Source organism: Manacus candei, unplaced genomic scaffold, assembly GCF_025592945.1.
Source record: "Manacus candei isolate 608988 ecotype Guabito, Panama unplaced genomic scaffold, ASM2559294v1 h1tg000061l, whole genome shotgun sequence".
Taxonomy (NCBI): Eukaryota; Metazoa; Chordata; class Aves; order Passeriformes; family Pipridae; genus Manacus; species Manacus candei.
Window position 1 is genome coordinate 4,394,370 of NW_026138109.1, and position 21,186 is coordinate 4,415,555.

The following is a 21,186-nucleotide window of genomic DNA, read 5'->3' on the forward strand; positions in this document are numbered from 1 at the left end:
CTTGGAAATGGAGTACCTGAATTTCAGGTTACCCTCACATCGCAGGGCATGAGCCCCTCTCTTGACATGTAGAATGTCTACACAAAAGATAAAAGATTCAGGCTACTAGCCTTGCTTCCTGCTGAAGTTAGGACATTTTGCAGGAAAAAAAAAGTGGAAGTTACATAAACCACTACCTGCACAAGGAAGTAGTTACGACAAAATGTATAAACAGCCTTGTACACCACAATCCCTTCCAGCAGACTGCCTGTTCCCCTTTTGCAAATAAATTAGGACAGTTTCTTACCAGGCCTACATTCGAGATCTCCCTCAATAGGAGTTGCTTTTTTTTGAGACTATAGATGATATTAGATTCTGTGTTCTTTATTTACACCACATTGCAGTTACACATAAAAATTATGGACATTGATTGATCCATGCTACTATATGGCTACTAAATTAATTTCAGTATATTTTAAGATACTGGATAATTTACTCATTCCATTCCAGTCCTATTATTTTAATTGTTGAGGAATGCAGTCAGTGCAGCTAGCTTTGGGAGCTGCAGGCTGAGTTCTGGGTGGTGGGAGCCTGAGACAAGAGGTTGTGAATTGGCACCAACCCTTTGCAGAACAAAGGGCCCGGGGCCCTGCCAGGGGACTGGACACCCAGAGTCACAGCAGGAGACAATGACCCCAAACTTTCATGCACTTAGACTGTGAGAGCATAAGAGCCCAGGGTTTCCTTTGTTCAGGGTCCCTCCTTGAAGGCACCAGTTCAAGCTCTTATCCTGTTGTTGCACCATAATTAAATTATTTTAAGGATCCAGATGTCTGAGACTCTGCCGTGGGAAAACTGGAATGGAGCCTGAAAGGAAACCTGGACTGATTGTGCAAGTGTGGGCTGTGTAAGGAATCAACTGGGGACCTGTCCATTCACTGGAGTTCCCTGCTATGAAGAGACCTCAGTCCCAGCTCAAGTGGTGCAGAGTGTGACTGCCAGAGTGGTTCCTGGATGGTCAGACAGGGAAATTTCCTTAATATTAATATTTGAAATATTTTTACTTATAGCTGGTAAATAGGTAGAATTTAATAGAATTTTATTTAATTTGATAAACTAGTTCTAACTATTCCATTCCATTCCAGTATGGAACATGGAGAAAAAATATTTATGTGCTATTTAGAATCTTTATTCCTACATATAGAGACAACATATATGTTTAAATAAATGCAATTGCCATTCAAAAACCTCTGCCCTTTTTTATCACTACCAGCTTTTTATACTGACATGTTACACTTTGCATTTTAAAAGAGAAAGTAAATACAAATTAAATATCTTGGCTTATTCATTTCTGTATTACATATTTACATTTCAGTAATTTCAAGCACTGCTGAAACAAAGCTTGTATTTTAAATACCTTTCTTCTTAGAAAGTGATTTGGTAGAAGGCTTTCTGACATCTTTCCCAGCAGCTTTGCCTGAGCGTTTCGGATCTTCTTTCAGTTTTTGCTGCTGCTGTTCTTCTTCCTCCATTTCTCTAAACTCTATTTCAGCTGTTACCTTGACACCATAGTCACACACAGTACAGTACATAGCATGAAGTCTGTGCAATTACTGTTTCAAATTGCCTATATTTGTTGAAAGTACTTAATGATAAGTAGACACATAAATAAAGGATATACTTTAACTAATTGATTAAACTTTGATTATTTACCAAAAATATAATTGTACATCAAAAATGCAAGACAGAGACAGAGTGGGTTTAATTCTGTAATCATTCCCTGTGCTCAAGGAAAATGTGAGAAATGCAAGAATCAACAGTGTAGGAAGCAAGACTAAAAGTTATGTGGCAAGGGTGCAGAAATTCATTTATTTTTAAATGATCACAGAGAAAAGAAAAATTAAACCTAGAAACCAACCATTTTAAAAGCTCACCTAATTTACTTTTAGCTATAGAGAAAAAAGATTGTAACTATAGCTTTTCAAGCTGTGAAAGTTTTGAGCAAACACTGCATCACAGGACTAAAATTCTCCATCTTCTCACACTTCTACAGAGGGGGAAGAGGAGAGTTTATCATGGAAGAAGTAGATATACAGAGGCAACATTCAAAGTATTTCTCTCAGTAATGGAGTAAAAGGGTCAGTTATAAATACAGAGATGCTGATAACACACAGATTCCAACACTTTCCTCATAGAACTACAAAAATGTTCAATGGAAATATCAGCAGTAGAGCAAGAGGCATGAAATTGAGATACACAGTGCAAAGATGATGTGTTTAGGCTGCCTGCTGAATGGGAGGCTTTGAATGTATGATCCAGAAGTGGTTAAGTAAATAAAATATTCCTTACCATATTTGATACTGCTGTTACTGCTTTTTGCCATGTATAAATAATAAGCCTTTCATCATTCCTGCAAGCAGCCAGTCTATTTTCAGAATTCTCAACGTCAGGACTTGCCTGCAGAGTTCTCTTGTTTTCTGTCTCAGCATTAATTTCTGGTGAAAACAGTTTCCGAGAAACCAGAGGAATCCTCAAAAATAAAATATAAGCAATAATTGATACATCTCTTTGCAAAAAGTGTTAGCAACTATATCAGAGAATATACCAAAAAAATTAGAATGCTATTTTCAAAATTTCCAATAGCAATAGAAAATGACCAAAAGTGAAGAAGAGTGTGTATGAGAAGAAAACTGTCCAGTTTAACAATTAACATCTAAAGAATATGAACAGATGGATAAAACTACAGTAAATAACTGCGTGATTTGCTGATGAATTCCACATGAGTTAGAAGCAGAGTTTTACTACTAAGACATTTTCTAAATGCACTGCAAGTAAGTTAAAAAGCAGGTGTCAATACTGATGGCATTTTTTATATTGTGAAATTATCTGATGGTATCCCTTCCCTTTTAATATGGCATTCAGTTCTGTGCATCTTTGTAGATTGCTTTGATTTACATTTGTCATTACACAACCCATTTAATTATGTTAATTGGTGCAAATTTTAAACCTGCTAATGTTCCACAATAATATTTTAACTTATTTATGTGAGCATTGTGCTGGAAATGATCAGCAACACAAAGGGACATAGGAAACATTTCTACAGTAGATTCAGTCCTAAGGCAGCCTTTACATTTTACAGTTCAGGGATGCATTAGTGAAAGTGATACAGGTAAATCAGTAAAAAAATCAGGGGTACATGTAACCTATAAGATAATATAAGATCCATCATTTAAGTATAATCCCAGGCTAAAAATTCTTGTTTCCCTATCCTTCTAAGTATACACACATATACTTTCACATACACCCACAAAGTTATCAGTGCATTGTATTCATTCATATTTGTATAATTTAATAATGCATTTCTACCTTTTTGATTTGTCTTCAGCTTCCTTCTGCTCTTCAGCTTCCTTCTGCTCTACATCTTTCTTATCTACATCTTCCTTATCTACATCTTCCTTCTGCTTTACATCAAAAATATCTAACAGTGGGATTCTAGTAAAATCTTTCCTGTCTTCTGTTGGGATTTTTCCTTCCATTGACCTATAGTAGTCATGAAGAATTCTCTTTGTATCTTGGAAACGATCCATTTCAACCTCAAGAAGAAAAGACAGAAGAATTGTAATTCAAAATAGGACAGAACAAAGTTCTGTTACTTTTTTAAATACATGTTAGCAGAAACAATTCTAAATCCTAAGAGTTTGAAGGACAGAAAGAAGCATAACCATTTATAGCGTACTCAATGTATACTACTTGCACCTATACTGTATTCACACTGCTATTTCTAAGGAGTAATAAGAATCTTGGTTGTTAAAATAGCAAAAATAGGAAAAATCCTCTACAATAAATAATCACAGAATCACAGAATACGCCGAATTGGAAGGGGCCCACAAGGATCATCAAGTCCAGCTCATAGCCCTGCACAGGACCACCCCAAAGAGTCACACCATGAGCCTAATGTGTATTACATTTAATCACAATATATTTTGATGTATATATATTTCTATAGTAGCAAGTATGCCAGCATATTACATGGATCTTCTTCTTCAAAGGAAATAAAATCCTTAATACCATAAAATAAAAAGGGCTATGGATGGAGAAAATTTTACAAGTCATACAGTTTTCTGGATCAAAGAAATCAACACACTTTACACACCTAAGTGTCTTGAAGATCTTTTTGTGTGAATCATCTCAGAAGAAATCAAGTAAGATTCAAGAAACATTTAACACCTGTCATGTTTTGATTTATTGATACAGTATGGTGTTAGTCTCTAACTGACAAAACAGCACTAAATATTCATGGGAAAATGCACAAAACCACATTCACAAAACAAAGGATAAAACCTTTGTGGTGTAAACCAGTACTCATCCATAAGTTAAGGAGGAAATATCTTCTATTATAACTGTGTGTACACAGAAAGATGGAATGAAATCTGATAAATGGCATTTATACAAATCTATATGTTCATGCAGTTACAGAGCCACCTGGGGAACATATGTAACTTTCAACAGAAAAACCCACAGATGGAGAGCTCAATATCAAAGAAGCCTGTTTCTGGCTGTTTCTAAAAAAAAAAAAAGTCATTACATAAAGTTACAGTTATTATATTTTTAGTTCTGCAGTTTAGGATTAATAATTCAGTTATTTTGGGAAGTAAATACTAGAGTAAAGAAAGAAATAATGTTTTCCTTTAAATTTTTCTTTATGAAAATAAAAGCTTATCTATGGATAATACATGTGTTTGTAATTTTAAAGAGTTACTCTGCATATACACACAAGACAGATCAAATTAGATTCACAGTGAATATCCACTGGACTGCATCATATCTGTCAATGAAATTCTGTTAGAATCAGGATTGCAAAGTTATATATTATTATAAAAGGAGAATAATAAAATATTTAAGGTCTGTAACATTACTTTAATTTGTCTGCTTTATGCATATAATTCAAGATGGATTTTTTAAATAGTCAGGCCTATAAATACTCTAATTACAGGATGAATGTGGTTCAGCTAGTCAGGAGTTATTTGATATTTCAACCTCTCTCTTTAGTCAGTGGTCTTAAGTCTTTCTTTAGGGCATTACTTAGACTCTTTGAAAATGAAGTTAACAATTTACTTACTGCAGCAACAGATTGTTTCACAAACTTCATATTTAAATTACCATAACACTCACACGAGATAAGAGAGTGGCTCCCTTGTTTATTAAACATATAAAAATCACACAGAGAATTAAAGGCACGAAACCCACCCTAAACTGCTTAGGTCTGCTTTTTTCAGCTAAATCATCATCACAAGGTATGTGTTTAAAGCATTGTTTTTATTGTCTTCTTTAAAGTGCCAAAACTTTCACAGAATTTTCACTTCAGTTTACAGAAAAGCCTGTCTAGTCTAGTCTATTCCAGTCCAGTTCTAAACCAAATTTATGCACCTAGAACAGAAGTAACAGGGAAATCTTACTTTACTGCTCTTGAAAAATTTAAGGTTAGATATCTGAAAGCTGGGTCATATTTGAATGGGTTTTCTCAAGAGCAACAAATGACATCTCAATATCAAAAACATACCTTGCTTTTTGGGGTTTTTTTTAGTGTGTAGGTAAAATTTCAAGCCACATTGGTGAAGTTACAACTGAAATAATTTTGAGATACAGGAAATACTGTAACATCAAGTAAGTCAACAACAGAGGTGAATTATGTACTTCACAAATTAAATGGAGATGTCAATATGATTACAGAAGGATAAACATCTGTAACATTTCTGTTAAAAAAATCAGATGATTCACTGGAGTGATAAAATAGCAAAAAGTAGCACTGTATAACAGAGATTGAAAGTTCGGGGGGGTTGGACAACAACAATGGTATTTTTCTTAACCTTTCCTGCCTGTATGGAATGTCACCTTTTTGTCTCTCAGTTTCCCAGATAAATTCAGAAGAGACATGAAGATTTGCTTAATTAATTCTCAGTCTCTCACACATTTCTCTCAGGCTTACTGTCCTCCAAATCGAAGTCATTGTCCCCTTCCATTGCAGACTCTGTAGTGGTCCATACCTGCATAAGTGAAAAGAAATGGTTCATTGCAATTCCCCTGTGATCTGGCAGCCAGCCTTTATTCATGATATCAACACGTTCCTGCTCTGCTTCTTCCCTTCTGCTGTCACAGATATCCCAGAGAAGATCTCTTAGGTCCTAAAACACAAAATCAAATATGATAACTAACTATGAGAGAAAACTTAAATAACTTTATTTTATATATTTATTATTAATTTGGGGGGGGGGGGCTGTGTATAGAGCATTGTCTCATTTGGGGTTTTTCTTTATTGCCATAAATATCAAAGCCTGGTCAAGTGACATGCTTATAGAGAGCTGACAGAAAGTGGCTTTACAAATGTACCACAGAAGAATACAAAGACCTGAGTTCAATGTGCAGGCTGCCTTGCTTTTTCTCAGGTAGAGATAATCTATCTAAGCTAGACAAACACAAGACTATGAATAGCTAAGCTCCCAACTGCACCAACTTTGCAGTTGGATGGTTTGCTAACCAATACACTAAGAATAATACTCTAAAGGGATGTGCAATATGGAAATTCTAAGAAAATCATGCCAGATTTCAAGAGGTGTTCCAATTTGGATTACCTCCGTGCCATTTTTCTCTAACATTCTTTTAATTAAGGGCTCTTCAACTAATGTCTATATCTAATAGCAGAACTATGTGGCTCACTGACAGCACTGAAGACCTACCAAGCATCAAACATCCTTGCAAATCCCTTGTTCCCTATTACCATCTCTGCACGGAAATAGCGTGAACAAACCACTATGTTGTAAGAGGTCATAGGAAGAGATCTGTTAAATGCAGTGCCAAGGTAGGACCAGATGACCTGTCTGTTGGGCTCCAAGCAGTTCCGCCTCACCTGACCTGTTCTGGGATAAAAAAGGTGTTAGGTGTTCCAGACTACTAGCCCTGCCATGAGGAGCTTAGCTTCAGTTGAGGTGATTCCATATTCACCAGGTCTTGGTCTCAGACTATTATGTCAAATCCTGTTTCTCTCTCCCTGTCCAAAGACTTCAGACAAATTCACTCGTCCTCTGTTGAACAAAAGCCACAGGGAAGCTGACAAATAGGAAGCCCAAACACATTAGTGATGGCTAGAAGGTACTCAAGGACTCTATGCCCTGCCACAACATCTGCTCCTGCCTGGGCTCTTCCATACAGGCCACAGTTCCTGCCAGGAGCCTGCTCTGATGTGGGGTCTCTGCATGCCCATGGACTGGAGTGGTGAATGAATTCCTTGTTTTCCTTTGCTTGGTGTTTGATTTTTGCTTTACCTGTTAAACTCTCTTTATCTCAGCCCACAAGTTTTCTAGCTTTTATGATTCTCTCCCCAGTCCCACTGGTGGGGGAGGGAGGGAGTGGCTGCATGGGGCTTAGATACTGGCTGGGGTTAAACCACAACAGCATGTCAAAGGAAGTCTTGGCTGGCCTTTGGGCTTTAGGCCTTTAAGAAAGTTCTCATACATCACAAGATGGGGTGGGATTTTATATTTTCCAGTCGATATCAGAGAAATTTTGTTTTCAGGTTTTACAGCTGGCCCTTTCCAGTGTTTTAGGAGAGGATCAGCTGAGATGACAGAGCTGAGCAGTCTAGGAGTTTGAGGAAAAACATTCTGAAGATTATCACTGCTTTCATTTCCTCTTTTTTTCTAGCATCAAGGAAGGACGGTTGACAGAATTCTTACAGGCAAGGAGGTACAACGGGCATGGCCTAAAAGCATAGAGGAGGTATCATCTTCACAATCACCCAAAGGTTTGGGATCTACAAGGAATAGAATGGGTCATTCAAAGAAAAAAATTCTGGAAATCATTTATTCACTCCAAAATGTTTAGCCTTATCACAGTATCTGAGTCTCACTGCATCATATGGGAGTACCACCTCCTCTTAACAGAATCTGAACTGGACAATGTCAAACATGGATTTCTGTTATATACAACAGTCCAAATATTTTAATTTTACCTTTCTAAAATATAGCACAGAGTGATTCCAGTCTTTTTGTAATTCCATTTAGTAGAAATTAGGACTATGGATGATGATTTTTAAGTCCTCTAATACATTCTATTGAAATAATTCTACAGAAAAGAAGATCCATCTAGTGCTTTTTCCATCTCAGTGAATTTTTCCACGATTCCACAAATGTTGCCTTTTACTAGCAACATTGTCAGTATTCTTTTTCCCCTTTTTTGGGAGCATTTTTCCTGATACGACTCAACTAAAAATCATGTCTATTCTGAAATGGGAATCTGATAAAATCAAAGATAGTTGTACTTTTGGCTTATGTTAAATCTGGCTATGAACTTGTCAGAACTTGTCACGGATTTTTGTGAAGAAGAACACTCAGGACATGTATGACCTAGCAAAGATCTATCTGAATCAAAACATTTCAAAGAAACTCTCTGTACTTTGTATGAATGTTTTAGAAAACATATATTACCATATATAACTTATGGAAAAACTAAAATCTTGCCAAGATTTGTTAGATTGTGATAGAAATGGCTAAACTTGTAAAATCTCTGAAAACCATAAAATTTAAAGAAAAAAAGAGCAGTGTACCAGGATACCACAGTGTAACCTAAAAATTAAAGCAAGATTTAAGAATATTATGGCCAAACAACAGAGAAATAACTGTGAAGAACACTTTATGCACAAGAGTAAATTAAATAGTTTAAGAGGAGTTGTAAAGAAGAAAAAAGAAGTAAATAATATCGGTCATGTCATATCAAGCTTGTATACAATGAATAATAGTCTATGATATATTGTAACTTCTGCCATTTACTTACAGTAACTCTTTGGTGTAGTTCAGCTTTTGTTTCCTCATCATCTCGCAACTCATCAGAAATTGAATTAAAATCTGTTTGCCACTGAGATACAAACTCCTGCTTAAGATGTGGACGTTTCAAATAATCTTGGAAATTTTCTCTGTAAATTATGGTAAAATAATTTTGGTGTTAAATGACATACAGAATGCCATATGAAAAATAAAATACACTAATATTAAGGTAATAAGATACTATTTCTACTCACCTAATATCTGCTATGTAATGAATCATCGCGTATTGTTCATCCCTTAGGCATCTAAGTACAGTTTTGATGGTATTTATATATGCATTTTCTATCATTTCCCAATAAGGTACTAAAAAATCAATTATCTCCTGTGAATTTTTTAAAAAACATCAACATTAAATGATATATTTCTTGGTAGCTCATTCATCTGTAGCATTAGTAAATACATGAAAAAATTATTTCGTTAAATCATATTACTTTTTTTTTTCACTATATATTTCTTTTGATTAACAACTGATCATAGACATTGTAACAACATATAGTTTTATCCTGTGCATTTCTTTGAAAAAAGTGGCAGGTCTCAAAAGGAGTGGTAGGTTCCAGCAGAATACTCCAGTATCTATAGTTTTGGATATGCTCATAAACTAAGTGATGATACTGAGTGAATACTGAAGTATGAAAATTTGGTCATTTCTGTTTGAGCTTGTAAAGATCTAAGCTGACCGTCTAGTGTTACAAAAGTGACGTTTCACTGACTGACTGTCGTGAAATATAAATAAAGCCCATGGCCAGAGGAAACCAAGCATAAGCAGTCATGAAGGAAAAACTGGTAAATATTAAGAAAGGAATTAGTAACAAAATTTCAAGTTTCATTGTCCACCCTCGAAATCTACGTCTGAAAAACTGCATGCAGTCCCAGCTTCCCCTCTCCAAAGACTTACAAGAGAACTAGACTAGATTATAACTGGGCTGGAGAAGAAAAGCAACATTGAGCAAAATGAACATATAAGAGATGCCAGTGACACATCTTAAATACCTTCAGAGAGTGATTATAAAATTATTATTCATTTTATCTCACAATTCATGAATTAGGGTCATCAAGTTCAAGCAAAGAATGGTTTAGAACAAAGAGAGAGAAACTTTTTTTCCGAATTAACATAATTATACAGCCTATTCCATGGAGAACAAAAAGCAAATTGATTCAAAAAAGCAACTAAAGCAGCTAAAACACAGAATCATTAAAAAGAAGTTTATTGAGAGCTACTAAACATAAGATGCAGATACAAAGCAACTTCAGGAAAGCTCTAAAAAGATAACTGGAATCTAGAAAGATGCCTTTGGAGAAAACAGGTAAGGAAAAAATTATCCTAGGAGAAAGATTAGTGCACACACTCCCCATTCTTACTCTTTGCATGAGATCCACAGCTGCCCCTTGTCAGAGACAGAAAACTGATCTAGTGAGTCTGTATCAATATATCACAACAGTAAAATGGATTATTATTAAGAACACAGGCATCTGTGTTCTTAATAATAATTCTAAAGAACTTAGAAAGAAAAATCAAAATTTTAAAGTATGTTCCCTTATTTTATGTATTTTAGTAGGAATGATTGTTTGTATATTATTTAATCACACAGTACTAGTTTAACGTACATTGAAAAATATTGAAGAAAATAACATGCACTGATGTAAAAAGTTTAAGTAGAACATACATAGAATACTAAGAAAAATATGTACTTTGATATTTAAGATGTTTAATCCTGAATTAACATACCTGGGGAAGTGGTTCATCTACATAAATCCATTCATCCGATCCTGGTTCTATTGGTGGTGGTGGTGTCCCAGGAGAGGGAGGAAGCAGATCATCTGTAACTGGTAAAGGCTTTTCTTCTGTAACTGGTAAAGGCTTTTCTTCTGTAACTGGTAAAGGCTTTTCTTCTGTATCTGGTAAAGGCTTTTCTTCTGTATCTGGTAAAGGCTTTACATCTGTATCTGGTAAAGGCTTTTCTTCTGTATCTGGTAAAGGCTTTTCTTCTGCTGGTGCTATTTCTTGAGTAGACCCTTGATATAAATGTACAATTAGTACCTTCAAACGTATTTTAAGTATCAATAAACAGAATTAGACACCTATGCTACTCTGACAAGTTCAAAATAATGGAACAGATTCACTATTTCACTACTTAGATGTTGTTAATCAGAAAATATACTTATGAAATCAGCAGTGCTCAAGGAGGATTGGGTCAGAGAACAGCTAAAACAAACTTGACAGCCACAAGTCCACAGGCCCTGGCAGAATGCTCCATGAGTGCTGAGAGAGCTGGCAGACATCATAGCCAGGCTGCTCATGATCACCTTTGAAAGGTCATGGAGATCAGGAGAGATGACTGAGGACTGGGAGAAAGCAAATGTCACCCTGGTCTTCAAAAGGGGCAAGAAGGACACAGGGAACTACCAGTCAGTCAGCCTCACCTCAAACCCTGGAAAGGTGATGGAGCACCTCATCTGGAGGCCATCTCTACTCACACAGAGGACAAGAAGGTGATCAGGAGTAGTCAGCATGGAGTCACTAAAGGTAAGTCATATTCCACCAACCTGCTTATATGAACCTAATAGTGAAGGACAGCTTGGAAGCTATCAACATAAATATGAAATTAAACATTATTAATTGGCCACAGGGATTATTTTTCCATAGGGAATAAATAGTCCTTTACAGTACTTCTATACAATAGCTGGATTCTAACTAGAAAATCTCCACTCCATTTGCATCAATAGGAATTTTGCCACCCACTCCAGCAGGGTTATTAATTATACCAAGCACGTAAAAAAAACCCAATTCCAACTAGGTAGCTTTTTGAAAACACTCCATCCAATTTTCTGTCAGCTGTGGTATTTCCAAGAATTTTTCATGAACTAGAGACCTTATGCATGAGTAGTGGGATAAAATTTTACTGTAAAGAGTACTTTTCCAGTTAATTCTTTTTTTTTCCTTTTGGTGGTAGAAGACACATCAAGACTTTCTCATAATAGTTATGAAAAAAACCTCTGATTATTCACAGGTCTACTAATACTGGTCTACTTGATGTATTTGTTTCCCTGGATACTTCACCTTTTCTTCCTTTTTTTATTATTTTCTGCTTGATTAAGAAGAGAAACGGAATAAAGATGTACCAAAATTCATATCAAAACCACTCCTAGTTATCCATATTTTTATGCTGCTGCTGCTGCTAAATGAATACATTTTGATAATGGCAAGTTAGATTTTCTTATACCATTATGCTATATACCATTGTATCATTTTCATAGGATGAAAATGCTATCTGTAATTTTTAATCCATGAAGAAAGACTGAATTTAATGCTTTAATTTAAATTTTATGTGAAATTGGTCCATATCCTCTGAAAAGGTAAAAACACAACAGAAAAGTTCAGGGTTCTGGTTCAGGTATCACTAACTCACAAAACTCCAAAGTCTTCCAGGGGCAGCAAAAATGCAGGTTGCCATATAGTGTTATACAGTAATTACTAATTATAGAGAAGAAAGTCTTTTGTTATTGATGTCTAGAAAGTAAGAACACAAAAACTTACTTCTATTCTGGTTTTTCGCAATTTCCTCTATTATAATTTCCTTCACTGTTTCACACACATGACTTTCTTCTGCCTCTGCATTTACACTCACTAGAATATTTTGATGGACTGAAAACCACTTCTCCAATTTTGGCCATGTGTCTAGAAAGCCTGAAATTCTACAAAAATCATATTAATGTATGAAATTAAAATCTAAGTAGTGGAAAATCAAACATTTTTGAAAATTAGTGAACAAAAGAAAAACCAGACCATCTCAACACTAAAACAACTCCATCCACAACAAACTCTTCATTTTAAACACAGGAAAATTTTCAAAATCCTTCTGTTAGCTAGTCTTTCTTCCTCTTTCTTGTCGCAAGCTAAACCTACTTTCCTATATCACAGCTAAACCAGCAATAACAAATAATAGTCTGAAGTAGTTAGTATTATCAAATATTTAGAAACAAGACTTGTTGTTCTTGATTTTGCTCTTTGTGTAAAGTTAATAATCTAGTGATTTAATTAAAACTGGAAAACTAAGTGCTTTTTATAAATGTAGAAATGGAAAATAGCATTTTAGAAAATCTCTAACTCAAATGTATTTCACCCAAAGGCAGTTACATCATGCGTGCCATATATAGATATATATAGATACAAATATGTATACATATAGTTTATGCAGTATATATCTGAAGACTAAATTCTACCTGGAAGAGTACTTTGGAAAATCAAAACACATGAATTCTAATTTTCTAGGATTATTTATATTGTGCAAACAATGAAAATATCCTTTAGGCTTCACATTAGAGAAACACCTAAGTAAATTCTTTACATTAAGCATGTCAGTATTGTCATGGATCACATATGAGATTGAGATTAGTTACATGCCTAAACATCTACTGGAGCAACTTTTTTGTACTTCATATAACTTACCTATGTAGGATCTGGTCCTTGTCCAAGTCAATCCTCTCTTCTAGGATTTCAGGATCTGAATTTTGATCACTGTTCTCCTGTTCAGTTTGAGATGACTTTGATTTATCTACTGTGTGGAAAAGAGCATATATGAACATATATCAAAAAAGGCAATCATTCAGTTATTTCTGCAAAGTAAGATAATTATTATAAGAAAAATTTCAGTGTTCCTTGATCTTATACTTCTTCATTTAAAAATTGAGTATCAAACTTCTAAAAGAAAGGAGAAGTCAGAGAACATCATAGAAATACAAAATCAAGCTGTAAAGGACCTAAAACCACTGTCTTGCCTCTTCCTTTTAAATGCATAGCCAATTATAGCACTAACATTTCCTAATGCATGCTTTGCAGTCACAGAAATCTCCAGTTGAAGAGATGGAGCATTCCTGTGGGCAGACTATTTCAGCCTTATCTACTCTACCAGTTAGAAGGTATTTTCCCTGTCTTATCTGAATCTTCCTTGAAGTACCTACTTCTTTCCACAATGAGTAGATATTCCTGCATGAAATGACAAGGTATTGTCTCTCTCTGAGTCTTTTCTAATTCTAAGAAACCTTTAATTCATTAGAAATAAGCCAAATCAAAAAAAATCTGATATATTGTTCTTTTGACTGTATCACCACATTACATAACATGAAATAAATTCTGTTTGTATTTCTGAGATTACATCATGCATTGTCATGTGTTCCAGTTGTTCTGGCAAAACAAGATCTTAAATTTATGAAGAATTTCAAGTGTCTATACATTTATCTTCACTATGTTGTTAGCAAGAACTCTGAAAATTTTGTCTCATCCTCACTCCTACATCTACATAGAAGTTAAATGTAAATTGTGCTTTAATTTAAGTTATATGCCATCTGTGTGCTGCAGGGAAAACAAAGAAGAATCTCCTATAATTTTGGATAATATGGGACATATTAATGAAAAAAACTTATGTTTTGACAAGGTGTGTTAGGGCAATTTAAAATGTGTAGTCTGAAAGTGAAACAACTCTCAAGAGGCCTTTGAGTCTTTTGTCTTGGTTGGCCTAAAATGACAATTTCTCATCATTCGCTGACTAACTGAAGACAAGACAAAGGCAGTAATCAATAGGGAATTAATTTTGGCATTCTCATAGAATGAATATTGGCACATCCCTCTGTTTATAATTTCCTTCATCCCTTTCCAAATGTGTCTCCTGAAGAAAAATACTATTTCTATACATTTATCTTTATTGAGGGATATTTCTGCATCTGTTGTAACTTGTGTTTCTCCCAGTTGCTGTTTTATGTGATATCTAACACCAGCCACTGTACTATCTCAGCTCCAGTGAGAGTTCAGTACAAATGCAAAAAAGCATATACACATCCACTTGCATACTTCTGATTCACCTTTGACTGAAACAAACAGAAGTATTTGAAATAATAATTCAAGCCACAATTAATGAAAGTGATACTGCGAGATGTAGAGAAATTGTGCAGTAATGCTATTTTTCATTGGTAACTACAACTTACAGATATCTGCTTATCATTTTACTTTGGTAATAGTAGTTGGAAACTTACACTTCATGTTAGCTGCACGTTTCAGTACCACAGTGTCTGAAATATCCAATAATACAGAAACATCAAATGCAGGTGAGATAACAGGAGGCTCGTTAGGGGCTCTGGGATCGATAGCAAGTGAGAGCCTTCCAGGAATTGCATCTTTTTCCTCTGGATCATTCCCTGTATAGGCTTTGTCAAATAGCTTTGCCTGATTAATAGTCATTGGAAACCCTTCCACAATCCACCCCTTCTCTGGTGGTATTTGGCTAAAAGTAAATGAAGAACCAGAATTATACTGTGAATTGATAGCATAATAATAAAAACTAAAGAAGAGCTTGCTCAAGCAGTCTTTCATTATTAATTCAGTATATTAAATATACTGATGAATACAGAATATGACAGATATTATTAAACTGTAAATCTGAAAAAATAACTCTAAGTTTAATTAAAAGTGAAAAAAAAATCAGAAATAAAACTATTTTTGCTGTCTTGATAAATAGAATTTTCAAAACCTGTATAGGAGCTCTTTTTAGAAGTATAATTTCACTGTTTTCTCACTAACTTTTGTACTGAGGTAACAAATAGTAAAATCTGTTCTGTAACTCTGAAGTATACTAATGGCGGTATAACCTAAATCATATTCATGCAGGAACTTCAGTGGTAAAGGCACATCAGGGTAGTTGAGACAATTTTCTGTCAAACAAGAGTAGACAAAACCAAGTGTTTAGATAATTTCATACTTAATGGCTTCCAACAAGAGGTCAATTAGTAGTTCATCGGGAATACTTTTTCCTTTCTTCAACCATTTCTGCGATGCGGCGCCAAGCTGGGCACGTACAGACAGCTGTGGAAGAGTGCACTGTATGCTCAGTGTTCACAACAGTCATTGTCAAAAAGAGTATGATTTTACTTTTTGTATTACATACTATTTATTTTTTAATTTTTTTATTTATATTTAATAGGGTTTCTTTTTCTATTAAGGAGAATAGTTCTAACTGTAAAAAGTGCATAGTTTAATCAAAATCTTCAACTGATTTCCATCACTACATCTGCAACAATGCCAAAAGAAACATGGTTGAGAAACAAAGGATATGAAGGCCAAAAAATAAAGAAGTGTTCTGGTTCTAAGCTTACTTTGATTGATTTTCACTACCATAAATCCACTGATGGTTTCCTACAGTAGCATATCAATTCATTAATTCTACAGAGATTCTTTTATAGTTTAGCTTTTGAAGTATTTTTCAAAGAGTACTAAAGTCAAAGAAATCGCTGTAGAATTAAGCATTTTTAACGTAAAGGAAAGAAACATTGTCATTGAATAAATTATCTGCTTGGCAGTTGCAAAATCAAGAATACAGTTTTGCTAACTCAGAAATGACACAGAAAATACCATATCTTCTGTGAATTTGAGATTTAACATGAAAATATAGAACTTCGACAATATGTATAACTCTCTAACCAACATACAGAGGAATAGATTTTCATATTTCATACATAAAATGCTTGCAGTGAGGTAATAAAATTTAGAATGATGAAAAGGTATAACCTTTTAATTAATTTAACCATTTTAATTAATGCTGCTTCATAAAGTAGAAACTAAAATTGGTTTACAAACCTTGGATAGGCCCTCTTGACTGTTCTATAACAGAAAAAAACAAGACTGTCAATTCAAGCTGACTCTTGAAGTCTTACATGTCATAATGTAGAATTAAGTTTGAAATTGAGCAAAAATTGAAACATGCTTTCTTCCTTACATATTTCATTCTCATCTACCTGTTGGAGCCAAAATGATAACTAAGAAAAGTGCTTACCTTATTTTGTTCCTCAGAACTCTCTTCATGTGGAATCATATCATGTTCACTTTTCATTTCATTTTTAAGAAAAGACTCGATGGCCTCCCAAACCAGAGTATCGACAGATAGTACCTGAATATTGCAAACTAATACACAAAAAAATTAAATAACTTTGTAGTTTAAGTTGAGCCTACGCACAGAGAAACTACTACAGGCAGTTAAATTAATAGTATAATAAACATTCTTTCCACTCTTTCTTCTCTCTAACCACTGCAGTCCGTATCTACAATCACTAGCCACCTTGCCAGTCTCCTCTAAAACAAATACCTCCAAAGTTTACCAAAAGCATTTTCAAATTTGCAATGCAGAAGTAATACTATATTAATACTACTTTCAGGGTTGGGTGTTTCTAATCTTATTTTGGAAGATAATGAAGGAATGACATGCAACCAACCCACGTAAAATACAGATGTACCTGAGGTTCAAGAATTAGTAATTCAAGGATTTGCCCAAAGAATTTTTATTGTAAGAGTGAGATTTTAATACAAATAAAAGTTTCAAAGAATTTCAGGCAAAAAACCACAAACAACCTCTACCTTTTTCAATAAACTTTGCACAGGTAGTTTTTCCACTAAAAGTTTTTCCCAAAATACATCCCTTGACAGGAAATGAAGTAAGTACACGTGGTGAAGGTTTGGGTTGTGGAGGATAGAACAACTCCATCAGTCTACGAAGCACATGACCCAATATGTTATTATTAAGAGGAGGTTTGTTTTCACTGTCCTCTTCAGTTGGACTCCATTCCCCTGTCATACTCTGTATAAATGACAAATTAGCAAATCATGTCTCAATATGCCTTGTCTTTCATTTTTCTAGATATATGTATTTATACACAAACACAATACATAAAAAACCCCAAATTTGAATAGTATTAAATAATAAAATATTTTTTAGAATAGACCCTTGTTAAAAGGTATAATTATATCATAATTATTAAACATGTCTTGATATTCACTAATAACTAGTTAAGAGACAAGTACTCATACAAACACTTACATGGGTTCTGTGATGTTTTGCCTCTGGCTGGATGCCAGGCGCTCACCAAAGCCACTCTATCACTCCCCTAACCAACAGGACGGGGGAGAGAAAATATAACAAAAGGTGTATGGGTTGAGATAAGGACAGGGAGGGATCACTCACCAGTTACCATCATGGGCAAAATGGGCTCAGGTTGGTAAAATTAGTTGAATTTATTACGTATCAAAATCAGAGCAGGATAGCGAGAACTAAACTAAATCCTAAAAAACATTTTCCCCTCACCCCTCCTTCCTTCCTAGGCTTAGCTGTATTCCCAATTCTCTACCTCTTCCTGCTCAGAACAGCGGGGGAACAGGGAATCACATGTTGTTTCTGTTGCTTCTTCCTCCTGATGGAGAGAAGCTCTTCCCTTGCTCCAGCACGGAGTCCTTACCACATGAGCCAGTCCTCCCTGAACATCTCCAGCTCAAGTTCTTCTCATGGGCTACAGTTCATGAACTGCTCCGGTGTGGGTCCCTTCTATGGAGTGCAGTTCTTCAGGAACAGGCTGCGCCAGGACGAATCCCCCATGGGGTCACAAGTCCTGCCAGCAAACCTGCTCAAGTGTGGGCTCCTCACTCCACAGGCCACAGATCCTGCCAGGAGCCTACTCCAGCACAATCTTTCTCATGAAGTCACAGCCTTCTTTTGGGCATCCACCTGCTCTAGCATGGGGTCCTCCAGGGGCAGTAGGTGGATCTCAGCTCCGGCACCTGAAGCACCTCCTCCCTGTCATTCTCCACTGACCTTGGTGTCTGCAGAACTATTGCTCTCACATATTCTCACTCCTCTCTTCTATGGCCTCAATTACGTCTCTGTGCAAAACCTTTTTTTTCCTTCTTAAATATGTTATCACAGAGCTGTCACCACCTCAGCTTTGGCCAGTGGTGGGTCCAACTCAGAGCCAACTGGCGTTGGCTCAGTCGGATATGGTGGAAGCTTCCAGTAGATTCTCAGAGAACCCACCTCTGTAGCCCCTCTGCTGCCAGGACTTTGCTGTGCAAACCCCAAAAAAAGATTCCTATAATCACTTTTTTAATTCCATAAATATGAAAAATAATTTCACCAATACCATAGAATTAATCAGTAGCAGATTTTTGTAATAGAAATCCAATATTCTACCATTCTGCCTTCTAAAATCGGGCAACATTACTGTCCAGTATCCCACATAAATCTTTGAAAATTTTATGGATAGATTTCAAATATATATTTGCCTAGAACACATTCAATAGAGAGAAAAAAAACCACAAACCCAACAACCCAAATCAGTTCAAACAATTTAAGGTAAGGAAATACTGAGTAGAAACTTCCAGTTCATGTACTCTGAGATCAATAGCAATTTATGATTTACCAGTGTACAGCTTAATGAGGTTTTGCTAGTAAAGATCCTCTTACTGAGAATCACATCAGAAGAAAGATAAGAATGGAAGGATGTAGTCAAAAGAACGGAACACAGAATTACACTTTTGCCACTCTAATATATACTCTACTAGTATTGCATCTTGTAGCACTAGCAAAGTTTACGCACAGTTTATGCTGTAAGAAGTTGAAAGACAACATTTTAATATGCAGGATAATACCAGTCCTGTGTTAATATTTATTTGGTTGCAGCATACTAAACACCTGTTTGGAAGATATGTTGACTAATAATATTTGCTGTTAGATTCTAGCTTGTCACCTCATTTGGGGTGTCAATAAAAGGTTGACAGGCAAAGTCAAAAGTTTCAGCAAGAGAAATGCCAAGTGGGAAAAAAAATGATAAAAAAAATTGTTCACAATGAGAGTGGTTAAACACTGGAACAGGTTGCAGAGACTGTTGAATCTCTATCCTTGAAATACTTGGAAGTTGACCAGACAAGGTGTTGAGCAACCTTATCTGACTCAGATGTTGGCCCTGCTCTAAGGAAAGAGGCTGAACTAAATGACTTTCACATCTCGTTAAATGCAAACAACTGTGTCATTCTATAAAATTATATATCTACATATTATATACAATAAATATAGATGTCTATCTCATATATATATGTACACACATATATAAAATTAAATATTTCATCACCATCAACAAAACTGAAGAGTTTTAAAATTCTACTGAAAGTTAATGTTTTGAATTCATATTCTGGATAGAATATGCAACCTTTTCCTGAATCTACTTTCTGAATGATGTATTGCGACACCATACATTCTACTAATAGAATTTGATCACTGTTTATTTTGAACATATGTGTATTAGATAGAAAAACACGTCATTATCATGCTAAATTAAATTTAAAATAAAATTTCAAATTAATAAAAAAAAAATAAATTCTTGAGTTGCACAATATCTCCTTTCCAAAATATCTCAGAAAATACACTTCTTCATATGTAATTGAAAAAACATCCTTAAAAACCCCAAATCCTTATACTATCTGAACCATTTTTCCTTAACCATATAAGTAGAGATGGATCAGTTGTTTAAAATTTTATTAGACTTCTGAGAAAAATTAATTCCAAATGGAATGGGTTCCCTCACCTTTTGGCTTTCTTGCCCTTTTAACCAGAAAATTGCTAGACTGTACCTGCCATGAGGTAAAGAAGTTTACCTGTCAGAAACAAGTTTTCAGGCATCCAGGTAAGCATTATATAACTCCTGGTCAATACTTTCAAATGAAACAAGAAATTATTTGCTATTTTGAGTAGTATCTAATGTTATGCTTGTTTGGGGTGATTTATTATGTGATTAGCCATGACTGATAATACAGTAGTTTCCAAACACTTTCATGCTAAATCTAATGTCTAATATGCAAGGGACTGATAGCACTGCATTTTCTTGTATTTTATCAAATATACTTGATACTTTTAGTCAGTATGTAATGTAAACATAGTATTCTTGAGAGATGCCAAACTGCCTGCCTTGGGCTTTTTACAAAAGGTTTAGGAAAATGAGCATGAACATTGCCAGAATGCTCTGTTAATACAGTTTTACCTAGAAGCAATACTTTGAAGGCATTAGCTGTTCACTTAGGTTTTCAGAACACGTAAGTATGAATTGATGCCAACAATTTTACATGTCATATTATACCAGCTTTTGATGAATAATGATTCAGAAAGGCATAAGACTAACAACATCTGTGAATAAATTAATTACGTGACTGTGCATTTGAAACAGCCTGGCAGAAAAAAAGAGGCTTTAAATGTGTCAATAAATCTTTGTGACCTTCACTAATGTTACATCTAGAGAGGACTTTATAATATAAACAATATGACTAAAAACTTAAGTTTTCATTAGTGCTCCCCACTGTTTCCTGCCTTTCTATCCTGTATGTCCTTCCTGTTTACTTTGGGTATGGGCCTTTTTTTCACCTAAAGAAAGTGATCATGAAATCATTACATGAGTTGGTATGTTGTGAATAAGGACCTTAAAAAGAGATACATCAGAAAAACGTTACGATCGAAGCCACAGAAACTCATAA

At 35.0% G+C, this 21,186-nt stretch overlaps 1 protein-coding gene across 8 annotated transcripts in view; it reads right to left on the reverse strand.

Moving 5' to 3' along the window:
- The window catches only part of SPEF2 (sperm flagellar 2), a 77,152-nt gene that overhangs the window by 32,542 nt on the left and 23,424 nt on the right, over positions 1–21,186 (reverse strand). For 6 of the 8 annotated variants that reach the window (XR_007907294.1, XM_051804721.1, XM_051804723.1 and 3 more), the window contains 14 exons: positions 17,254–17,473; positions 16,676–16,803; positions 16,480–16,503; positions 15,605–15,708; positions 14,883–15,130; positions 13,303–13,411; positions 12,391–12,548; positions 10,582–10,868; positions 9,050–9,177; positions 8,806–8,944; positions 6,024–6,161; positions 3,346–3,572; positions 2,329–2,509; positions 1,397–1,538 (listed from right to left, as the gene is read on the reverse strand). Coding sequence is in view for 7 of the 8 variants with exons in the window: in XM_051804721.1 (XP_051660681.1) it covers positions 1,397–1,538; positions 2,329–2,509; positions 3,346–3,572; positions 6,024–6,161; positions 8,806–8,944; positions 9,050–9,177; positions 10,582–10,868; positions 12,391–12,548; positions 13,303–13,411; positions 14,883–15,130; positions 15,605–15,708; positions 16,480–16,503; positions 16,676–16,803; positions 17,254–17,473 (2,233 nt within the window). In the remaining variant the exon portion in view is untranslated. The remainder of the gene's footprint in view (positions 1–1,396; positions 1,539–2,328; positions 2,510–3,345; positions 3,573–6,023; positions 6,162–8,805; positions 8,945–9,049; positions 9,178–10,581; positions 10,869–12,390; positions 12,549–13,302; positions 13,412–14,882; positions 15,131–15,604; positions 15,709–16,479; positions 16,504–16,675; positions 16,804–17,253; positions 17,474–21,186) is intronic. The other 2 variants (XM_051804717.1, XM_051804718.1) reach the window with 2 other exon arrangements.